General features: G+C 47.7%; 1 protein-coding gene across 4 annotated transcripts in view; it reads right to left on the bottom strand.

Annotated features, from left to right (window-relative positions):
• LOC144497876 (pre-B-cell leukemia transcription factor 1-like) overlaps window positions 1–9,381 on the bottom strand; it is a 486,513-nt gene extending 477,132 nt beyond the window's left edge. For all 4 annotated transcript variants that reach the window (XM_078219312.1, XM_078219311.1, XM_078219314.1 and 1 more), the window contains exons 1-2: window positions 9,206–9,381; window positions 8,962–9,035 (exon numbers count right to left, since the gene is read on the bottom strand). In XM_078219312.1, coding sequence (XP_078075438.1) covers window positions 8,962–9,035; window positions 9,206–9,381 — 250 coding nt within the window. The remainder of the gene's footprint in view (window positions 1–8,961; window positions 9,036–9,205) is intronic.
• Between the last annotated feature and the right edge of the window lie 2,624 nt (window positions 9,382–12,005).

Here is a 12,005-nt window from a genome sequence, read left to right as displayed (position 1 = left end):
GAAAGCCTTCTGAGAGTCTAAAAGAATATGCAGCTTATGTGACCTGTACACAATGCACACTCTGTCCTGTATATATGTCCTGTACACGACGCAGAGTCTACATATGCAGCTTACGTATGACTTATGACACAGTCTGTATATGGAACTTATATATGACCTATTCATGACACAGAGTCTGCATATGAAGCTTATCTATGACTTGTACATGATGCACAGCCTGTATATGCAGCTTATATATGATATATATGTGACACACAGTCTGTATATGCAGCTTATGTGTGTCCTGTACATGACCTGTAAACTATGCACAGTTCTTATATGCAGCTTATATATGACCTGTACATAATGCACAGTTAGTATATGCAGTTTATATATGACTTATTAATGATGCAGTCTGTATTTGCAGTTTATTTATGTCCTGTACACGATGCACAGTCTGTATATGCAGCTAATCTTTGACCTGTGCATAGCACACAGTCTCCATATGAGGCTTTCTCATTGCCCTGCACTGCAATACACTTTACATATGCAGCCTATAGAGTAAAGCTGCCTGAGGCCACGGTGAATATATCTATATATTGTGTGATTTGTATACCTGAGCCTTGGTTCATGTATGAAGCTTACCCACGATATAGTCTACATGTGCAGCCTGTAAAGTCTCATTCTCAGAGATAAAGCTCACTCGCCACCCACTATGCAAGACACTGTGAATGCACCCGCAGCCCAGAGAGTACATTATCCAGTATGCCAATTGTTGCGCCGATTTAGTGCTCATGATATTTGGAATTTACGTCGGTTTTGAATGGAGTTCGGCATCGCTATTTGACCCATTTATTTCTGTTGCACAAAAATTCTCCCAGTATCACAGAGACTCTGATCACAGCACAGGCCTGATACAATCACCCGTCACTTTTAATCACAGTTGTATTCGTGCAGATGCTGGGCTCTTATCTGGTATCTCACTGCCTTCGAAACATCACAGTCTCATCTCATTAAAAATCTCCACGCGTATTAGGTGTCATTCATCAAAGAACTGAAGAAGCAGAATTGTCCCTTAAGGACATTGGGGTCCAATTATTTCCCACCCAGCTGTTTTTTTTTTGTGTGTGTTCCCTTTTACAGTGAAATGTGTCCCAACCGTGAGGTATTTTTGAAAAAAAAAGAGAAAGACTGCGAGTTGCAATCAAATTTCATACAAAAAACAATTGTCACTCAGTCCCGCAGAAAATAATTGGAGTTTGTACTGTTTAATGATGAAATGGGATGTCATTTAACCTGCAGATCCAGGTACGAGATGTCTCCCAGTCGAGGCAAATGAGGTGGCACAGTGAGAGAGACATGCGGAACGGGGGGGTGGGTGGGTGCAGGGAGAGAGATAAAGGACAGCGCACAGGGAAATAAAGAGGTGTATAAACTTACATACAAAGAAAGCCAGTGAGAGCGAGAGTGTGAGGCAGAGAAAGAGAAACAGGTAGAAAAATATGAAGAGCGAGAAAGAGATGAAACACAACAATGTCAGGCACAGAAAGAAGGATTTAGAGGGATAGGGAGATCGAGGGATAGAGAGATCGAGGGATAGGGAGATCGAGGGATAGGGAGATCGAGGGATAGGGAGATCGAGGGATAGGGAGATCGAGGGATAGGGAGATAGAGAGGGGTAGAGTGATAGAGATAATCATAGAAACATAGAAACCCTACAGTACAGAAAGAGGCCATTCAGCCCATCGAGTCTGCACCGACCACAATCCCACCCAGGCCCTACCCCCATATCCCTACATATTTTACCCGCTAATCCCTCTAATCTACGCATCCCAGGACACTAATGGCAATTTTAGCATGGCCAATCAACCTAACCCGCACATCTTTGGACTGTGGGAGGAAACCGGAGCACCCGGAGGAAACCCACGCAGACACGAGGAGAATGTGCAAACTCCACACAGACAGTGACCCAAGCCGGGAATCGAACCCAGGTCCCTGGAGCTGTGAAGCAGCAGTGCTAACCACTGTGCTACCGTGCCGCCCCCATAGAAAGGGATAGAGAGGGATAAAGAGATAGTGAGAAATCGACAGGGATAGAGAGGGACAGAAAGGGATAGGGAGGGATAGAGAGAAAAAGAGCAATAGAAAGGGATAAAGAGAGATAGAGAGGGCTAGTGAGAGATATGATGTGGAGATGCCGGCGTTGGACTGGGGTAAACACAGTAAGAAGTTTAACAACACCAGGTTAAAGTCCAACAGGTTTATTTGGTAGCAAAAGCCACACAAGCTTTCGAGGCTCTAAGCCCCTTCTTCAGGTGAGTGGGAATTCTGTTCACAAACAGAACTTATAAAGACACAGACTCAATTTACATGAATAATGGTTGGAATGCGAATACTTACAACTAATCCAGTCTTTAAGAAACAAAACAATGGGAGTGGAGAGAGCATCAAGACAGGCTAAAAAGATGTGTATTGTCTCCAGACAAGACAGCCAGTGAAACTCTGCAGGTCCACGCAACTGTGGGAGTTACAAATAGTGTGACATGAACCCAATATCCCGGTTGAGGCCGTCCTTGTGTGTGCGGAACTTGGCTATCAGTTTCTGCTCAGCGACTCTGCGCTGTCGTGTGTCGCGAAGGCCGCCTTGGAGAACGCTTACCCGAATATCAGAGGCCGAATGCCCGTGACCGCTGAAGTGCTCCCCAACAGGAAGAGAACAGTCTTGCCTGGTGATTGTCGAGCGGTGTTCATTCATCCGTTGTCGCAGCGTCTGCATAGTTTCCCCAATGTACCATGCCTCGGGACATCCTTTCTTGCAGCGTATCAGGTAGACAACGTTGGCCGAGTTGCAAGAGTATGTACCGTGTACCTGGTGGATGGTGTTCTCACGACGCAGCAAACTACCCAGCCTTCAGGAGAACAGTGACCAAGACACCACACAACCCTGCCACAGCAACCTCTGCAAGACGTGCCGGATCATCGACACAGATGCCATCATCTCACGTGAGAACACCATCCACCAGGTACACGGTACATACTCTTGCAACTCGGCCAATGTTGTCTACCTGATACGCTGCAAGAAAGGATGTCCCGAGGCATGGTACATTGGGGAAACTATGCAGACGCTGCGACAACGGATGAATGAACACCGCTCGACAATCACCAGGCAAGACTGTTCTCTTCCTGTTGGGGAGCACTTCAGCGGTCACGGGCATTCGGCCTCTGATATTTGGGTAAGCGTTCTCCAAGGCGGCCTTCGCGACACACGACAGCGCAGAGTCGCTGAGCAGAAACTGATAGCCAAGTTCCGCACACACAAGGACGGCCTCAACCGGGATATTGGGTTTATGTCACACTATTTGTAACTCCCACAGTTGCGTGGACCTGCAGAGTTTCACTGGCTGTCTTGTCTGGAGACAATACACATCTTTTTAGCCTGTCTTGATGCTCTCTCCACTCCCATTGTTTTGTTTCTTAAAGACTGGATTAGTTGTAAGTATTCGCATTCCAACCATTATTCATGTAAATTGAGTCTGTGTCTTTATAAGTTCTGTTTGTGAACAGAATTCCCACTCACCTGAAGAAGGGGCTTAGAGCCTCGAAAGCTTGTGTGGCTTTTGCTACCAAATAAACCTGTTGGACTTTAACCTGGTGTTGTTAAACTTCTTACTAGTGAGAGATAGACAGATAGAGGGTCAGAGAAGGATAGAGTGGGATAGCGGGGGGATAAAGAGTGACAGAGAAGCATAGAGAGATAAAGAGGGACAGATAAAGATAAAGGGGGATGGAGAGGGTTAATCAAATGAAGGGACAGAGTGACGGGAAATGCGTGTGAGAAAGAGGGAACAGGAGTGAAGAAAATCAAGAGTGTGAATGCTATTGTTCATGTGTCATAGTCTCTGGGACTATAAGACTCCAATTGTGAACCATCTTTTGTAACTGGATTGTACGATTAATTGGAGTCGGTGAGGAAGCCAATGACAACGACCCTCCGACCACCTCAGCATCCCAAAAGGGAGGGTGAAAGTAGCACCTCAGTTCTTCCCAGCCAGGTTCAGCCATCTCCTGCATCTAGCGACACTCACCACCCCCCTCCCACCCGCCGCCCCCCCCCCCCCACCCCAACTCTCACCACCTCACCCCACTCCAAATTCCTGACTCTACTCAAACCATCTGAAATCCACAGCACTGATTTCTGCTCCCATTTCCAGTCAATGAAATTAAGCATCTTTTTGAGTCTGAGAGCTGATAATGCCTCCCTGCTGCCATTAAAACATGCAATCGAGGGGCAACTAGAAGGTGCACATTGTCTGACAGATTTCTCAGGGCAGCGGGTGGGGACCATCATCTCACCATCCACGGATGTGACTTCAGCTGTTCCCCCAGAGTCGGAACACGTTCGGCCCGAGTCTCACTCCAAGCTGACAATCAGCCGCGCAGTGCCGAGGGAGGGCTGCACTGTCGGAGATGCTGCTTTTCAGATGAGACTTTAAACCAAGGCCCTGTCCGCGGTCTCAATGAAGGCTCGCACAGCAGGATGGGAAGGAGAGCAGGGGACTTCTCCATGGAGTCCTGACCAATATTTATCCCTCAGCAAACATCATGCGACGATTTGACTGTTAGAATCATAGAATCTCTACAGTGCAGAAAGAACCCATTCGGCCCATCGAGTCTGCACCGACAACAATCCCACCCAGGCCCTATCCCTGTAACCCCACGTTTACCCTGTTTATCCCCCTGACACTAAGGGACAGCTTAGCATGGCCAATCAACCCAACCTGCACATCTTTGGACTGTGGGAGGAAAGCGGAGCACCCGGAGGAAACCCACGCAGACACGCTATTATCGCACTGTGTGAGTCTGCTGTGCACAAGCTGGATGCTGCGTTGCTGTTTCTGACAACAGGGAATGAAATTAAAAAACCTCGTGGGTTGTAAAGCACTTTGGAAAGTCCTGGAGTCGTGAATGGCGCTACATGAATGCAATTCCATTCTTCCCTTTTCCGTGAAGTGCTCAAAGGAGCGCAGATTAAATAAGTTCTGCTGTGTGAATGGAGTTCTCGCCTCGCTCGCTGGAGAAGTAAGCGTGAGCACAATCAGACAGGCACTCCTGCAGCAATGTGACAGTGCTGTCAAACGTAACCTCACACCCAGTGATGTATTGATGAATAGCAGGGAATGTGATTGTGCAGGCAGGCCCAGTAGATGGGTCTTTTTTTTTTGAGGTGCACAGCAAGCTCCCACAAAGCTGGCTGGTTAGAATCGTAGAATCCCTACAGTACAGAAGGAGGTTATTCAGCCTATCAAGTCTGCACCGACCACAATCCCACCCAGGCCCTATCCCCATAACCCCACATATTTACCCTACCTATCACCCTGACACTAAGGGACTATTTAGCATGGCCAATCCATCTAACCCGCACATCTTTGGGTCACGCATTTTTTTGGTGGTGTTGTTTGAGGTAGGAATGCATTCCGGGCACGCCAGGAGAACTCCCTATCCCTTATCATAGAAACCCTACAGTGCAGAAGGAGGCCATTCGGCCCATCGAGTCTGCACCGACCACAATCCCACCCAGGCCCTACCCCCATATATTTTACCCGCTAATCCCTTCTCCTCCTGGAACCCAGGAATCCTTAACAACTAACTTGCGGAGTCAGACAGCCCCCCCCCCACCCCCCAGTTTAATGTCCTTGCCGTGGCTTTTACACCTGAGGTAAGTTCAATGAGTTGACAAGGAACCAGCCGAGGAAAGGGGCTATAATTAGCCAGGCAAGGCTAATTAATTTAATCTATTAAAAATTAAACAACCGATTCAAACCAACAAGTCACAGGTAGAAAGATATTAGTGGCCTGGAGGCTGGGGCCATGTCAGTGGAGAGGAGCTTGACAGAAGCAGTTGTTCAGGTTTGCACACTCCCTCAGTATATTGTGCAGTGGTACACGGTGTGTGATATACCAGCCATCGGACCAATTTAACTCCCCACCACCTCATTTTCAGCCTCCCGCGGTACTGATCCCAAGTGTTGTGGCTGTGAATCCACAGGCAGAAGCAACTCTCCAGACACCCTCACACTCCCAGTCTTCTATTCGACCATGAGGCACTCCCTGGCACTCTAATAGCCCAGGTGTGGGGAGGGGGTTCCTCAGGAATGATCCTGAGCACCTATGGGAATAGAAGTGGGCCATTCGGCCCCTCGAGTGGGAGCTGGACTGATTTTCCTCTTTAATTCTGGCACAGTAATAAGCAGCAGAATCAATTACTCCTCACCCCATTCTCGTCCCACAGGTAATAGTAACAATCATCGTCTCAAAATACAAAAAGCTGGCCTGTGAATATATTCAGATGAAAGAACTTCATCCCAAAGACACGGCACATCGGAAATGAAGTGAGGAGATAGAGGATCTCTATCCAAACACCCATGCACTCAACACACACAGATACACACACACACACACACACACACACAGACGCACACACACACACAGACGCACACACACACACAGACGCACACACACACAGACGCACACACACACAGACGCACACACACACAGACGCACACACACACAGACGCACACACACACAGACGCACACACACACAGACGCACACACACACAGACGCACACACACACAGACGCACACACACACAGATGCACACACACACAGACGCACACACACACAGATGCACACACACACAGATGCACACACACAGAGTGAAAAACTAGAGAGAGAGAGAGAGCAAGAGACAGGGGGAAAGAGAGAAAGAGATAGAGCTAGAGGGAGCGAGGGAGGTAGACACAGAGAGCCAGAGGGACAGATATAAATACACTTTGAGAACCTCAGTGTTTATATGAGTGGGACCACTGTGAATCAAGGTAACAGAGGCAAAAAAGGCAAATACTAGTGACACTAGAAAGGTTAAAAAACAATGAGATTATGTCTGCAGCATAGAGGTGATCTCTCAGCACCTGACAGCAGGACAGATGAATGCTTCAGATGGGAGACCCCCAGTCCCAGATCCAGACACTAACGCTCACGTTTCCGTTCTCATCTCGAAAGCTGACCAAGCCACCCTGTGTCGCCTGCATGTTCAGCTTTGAGCTCCACGCTGTGTAATGCTATTACAAAAGGGCTCCCTATTCCCAGGACCCTTGGGACACAGGCTGCAAAGGGTTCACACAAATCAGAAGAGGCAAGAACATTTCTGAACCATTTGGGAACCAGCAGAATCCAGAGAGTACATCATTACCTGGGAATCTTTTATATATATCTATATATATATATATAGAGAGAGAGAGCAAGGGATGGAGGGAGACAGAGAAATAGAGAGAGAGATGGAGAGAGAGAAAGAGCAAGATAGAGAGGGAGATAGACAGATATATATAATATATATAAAGTGCGATAGAGAGAGGAAGCAATGGAGAGAGGAAGACAGGGAGAAATAAGGGGAGTGAGACAGAGATCAAGAAAAGGGGAGAGGGAGATAGACAGATTATATATATATATTATATATATGAGAGAGAGAGAGAGCGCAAGTGATGGAGAGAGGGAGAAAGAGAAATAGAGAGAAAGATCAAGAGATGGTAAAATGAAGATAGAGAGAAATAGAGAGAGACAGCGAGATCAAGAGAGGGAGATAGAGAAAGAAATATATATAGAGAGAAATAGAGAGAGAGAGAGCAATAGCTAGATACAGAGAAGGGAAATAGAGAGAGAGAGACCAAGAGAGGGAGATAGAGAGAGAAAGTGACCAAAAGATGGAGAGAAGGAGATAGAGCGAGTATATATATATATATGAGAGATAGAGTAAGAGTTAGACAGAGAGGGAAATGGAGAGGGATAGACAGAGACCAAGAGATGGAGCGATATTAGATAGGGGAGAGAGATAGACAGATAGAGAGATAGATAGAGAGATAGGGAGATAGACAGAGATAGGTCTACTCCGTGCCCACACTGGGCTAAGAATATAAATCAGCTCACATTTGCCGATCTTCCGAGTTTGATATTAGAAAGTGATCATTCTCGTCATGTTATTTCATATCCCCCATTAATACACATTACAAATATATCATAGCAAAGGCATATTTACTAATGCATGGTACACACATGCTCATAGCACACACACACACACCACATGTATGTACCCAGTAAAAACCCCAATCACTATTTTACACACAGCAGCACACCACCAGTGCCCACCCCATCACCTTGCTGCAGCTCCCGCCACCCCTCTGCCCTCCAGCCCCCTGCACCAACTAACAACATTTCAACACGCCGTTAGATCCGCTCGCCCCTGCCCCTGGGAACCTCTCTCTCTCTCACACACACAGCATTTCTCTTGTGTGAAAAGCAATCTCCAGCTCGCAATGTTCACAATCAGAGCCAGGCGAGTTACAGATCTTCAGTGGAAAATACACTTTTGCTCTTGTTATTTTAAACCAGTGTTAGATCGCAAGGAGGGAGCACTTTCCCGGTGAACCGATTAACCGGGGGTCTGGTTCCAGCACTCAAACAACTGGTAACCAACACTCACAGACCACAGGCAAGTCATCAAGAAACAAGCAACACTAATGATCAAGCGATTGAGCGTATGGAACTTTTTATTAACCCTTAAAAGTTAGGATCTGGGTGAATTCCACACATATTTCCCTTCAAATCCCCAATCACCTCCCCCCGTCCCTTTTCCTGTGAATAACTTTTGTTTCCTCTCTCACACTGAAGCTCAGACACATCTGCCCTCAGTCTACTCAGTGCAACACACCGTCTCCAACGCACTCGTGTCCAGGGGACTCCCAGGGACATTAGTTCGGAGTGCCTTGCTACAATCCAAAGCGGGGGGGGGGGGGGGGGGGGCTTCCTGCCTGGGACATATCACACACACACATATATACACAAAATAAACAAACAGCCAGTGAGTGAGTAACTCCGAGAGTAGGAATGTTTTATATCTACATATATATAAATAAACACACTTTCCTGACCTGTTTTCTCCTTAATGTCACAAAGCACATTGAAGAGAGCTGGTTTCATTCTGTGACAATTCAGAGCATGTTTCCTGTAAAACAAAATGAAAATAATCATTTCGATATTCCAACTGGAGTTTATTTGAAGAGTGAATGATATCTAATCACATATTGTTAATATTATGTATCCATTAATGATATGTCTCTCTCTCTCACACACACAGACACACACAAAGCTGCTCTCTCTCTCTTTTAAACTCACCGTGCCTGAGCTTCATCTAGACTCTGGTCAGTGATGGTCATTATTTGCTGTAAGATGTCTCCGATGTCCTGTTTCCTGCCCTCAGGCTCTCCCCCGCTGTCCTGCTGCATGTGCGGGGCCAGCCCCGGGATACTGACCCCGGCGTGGGGATGGCGGAGCCTGGACTGCTCTTCCATCGGGGGAGGGGGCAGGGGGGGAGTGGGGGTGTGGGAAAAATGAAACACCTTAGAAAGAAGATGAATCTCCTCTCCTCCCGGAGCGAGCGAGCTGTGGGGCCGGGCAGACACAGACACACACACACACAGACAAGACAGAGCAGCCCCGAGGAGCAGGCGAGACCTTCCCCAACCCTCCCTTCTTAACCTTTGTACACAGGGAGGAGTGGGGAGGTGGGCAAACTGGGCAAAAAAAAGAGGGTTGGATCCCCCCCCCCCACCTCCTCCCCTCCTGCACAAAAAAAGAAGCCTTGTGTGCTCACAGTCCAATTCTTCTGTGTGTGTGTGGTGTGTGTGTGTGTGAATGTCGCTCTCTCTCTCTGCTCAGAGAGATGCTTTCCTCTTTATCCCCCTTCTCCTGCAGTTACTGATAGTTAAAAGGTTGAAATAAATGAAATGGTGCCAATTAAAAAAAAAAAATCCCCCAAGAAAGAAAGCAAGCAAGCCAAGATGTAGAGCAATCAGTCCAGTAGCCTTGGCTGGGGAGCAGCCAGTGGAGAGGGTTAAAGAAACATTTGGACACAAGTAGCTGTCTCTGTATCTTTAGGCTTGCTGGAAGCTCCCAAGGTGTTTGTGACTTGTGCTGCTGCCTCCTGCCTCTCTGCCAGCACAGCCAAGCCCCCAGTGCTCAGCTCCCAGCTAACTCCTTGCTCCAGCCTTTTGTTATTTTTTTTTGGGGTCCTTGCTGGCTCTTTGAAACTGACAGTAACCTTGGCCCCGCCCCTGTCCCCTCCCCCCCCCCAGCCTCTGATTGACAGCCAGGGGAGGACACGCCCCCCTCTGACGTCAGAGGGAGCCTGATTAAAGCGATGACGTCAGGGTGGCACTGCATTATTTAAGAAGGATTCAGCAATTCTTAAAGGAGCTGCTTCATCCCCTTTAACAGCAGAGTGTGTTTTTTTTTTACACAAGGGGGAAGGTAATGCATGTGTTGTGGGCGTTGCTGTTCCAGTCTGGGTCCAATATTCTGAGGATTTGGGATCCCTGAAGGCAATGGCAAGGAGAGTTAGGGGCAATGGACATTCGAAGAGTTGGGAATCCCAAGGTCCCAATATACACCCACAAATTGAGAGGTCACACAAAACCACGTTATAGTCCAACATGTTTATTTGAAATCACAAGCTTTCAGAGTGCTGCTCCTCCGTCAAGTGAGGTACACCCACAAAGAAACAAACCCCAACATTGCCTCAAAGCAACAACCAGCATCGGTCCAGGGACCTTTCATATAAGCTGCTTTAATTCTTTTTATGGCATGTGGGTGTCGCTGGCCAACATTTTTATCATTTTTATTGCCCATCCCTAATTGCCCTGGAGAAGGTGGTGCTGAGCTGCCTTCTTGAACCGCTGCAGTCCATGTGGTGTAGGTACGCCCACAGCTATTAAGGAGTTCCAGGATTTTGGCCCAGCAACAGTGAAGGAATGGTGATATATTTCCAAATCAGGACAGTGAGCGACTTAGAGGGGAACCTCCAGGTGGTGGTGTTCCCATGTGTCTGCTACCTTGTCCTTCTAGAAGGTGATGTTTATGGGTTTGGAAGGTGCTGTTGAAGGAGACTTGGTGAGTTGCTGCAGTGCATCTTGTAGATGGTACACACGGCTGCCATTTTCATAGAATCATACAGTGCAGAAGAGTCTGCACTGACAGCACTGACAGGTTAAAATTGCCCCTGAGATGCGTAGGTTAGAGGGATTAGCGGGTAAATATGTGGGGGTAGGGCCTGGGTGGGATTGTGGTCGGTGCAGACTCGATGGGCCGAATGGCCTCCTTCTGCACTGTAGGGTTTCTATGATGATTCTTCTATGACAGGTGAGAAACACCTGAAACCCCACCTAATCCCATTTACCAGCACTTGGCCCATAGCTCTGAATGTTATGATGTACCAAGTACTCATCCAGGTCCTTTTTAAAGGATATGAGTCAACTCGCCTCCACCACCCTCCCAGGCAGCACATTCCAGACCGTCACCACCCTCTGGGTAAAAAAGTTTTTCTTCACATCCACCCTAAACCTCCTGCCCCTCACCTTGAACCTACGTCCCCTCGTGACTGACCCTTCAACTAAGGGGAACAGCTGCTCCTTATCCACTCTGTCCATGTGGCAGGCTGGAGATGGGCAATGCTGTGGAGGTGAAACAGGTTGACTTGGATTGAATGGATATAGGGTCAGAAGTTGGGCATCCTGTGACGAGTGACTCACATCCTGACTCATAATCTTGTATAACTCGATCAGGTCACCCCTCAGCCTTCTCTGCTCCAACGAAAATAACCCAAGCCTACCCAACCTCTCTCCATAACTTAAATGTCCCATCCCTGGCAGCATCCTGGTGAATCTACTCTGCACCCTCTCCAGTGCAATCACACCCTTCCGATAATGTGACAATCAGAAATGCACACACGACCCTAGCTGTGGCCTCACCAACGTCCTATACAACTCCAACATGACCTCCCTGCATTTATAATCTATGCTTCGATTGATAAAGGCATCGCTGGTGGAGGGAGTGAATATTTAAGATGGTGGATGGGGTGCCAGTCACATTGGCTGCTTTGTCCTGGATGGCGTTGTTGTAGCTGCACCCATCCAGGCAA

The sequence above is a fragment of the Mustelus asterias genome, chromosome 8 (assembly GCF_964213995.1).
Source record: "Mustelus asterias chromosome 8, sMusAst1.hap1.1, whole genome shotgun sequence".
NCBI lineage: Eukaryota > Metazoa > Chordata > Chondrichthyes > Carcharhiniformes > Triakidae > Mustelus > Mustelus asterias.
This window is presented reverse-complemented; position numbering and strand designations above follow the sequence as displayed.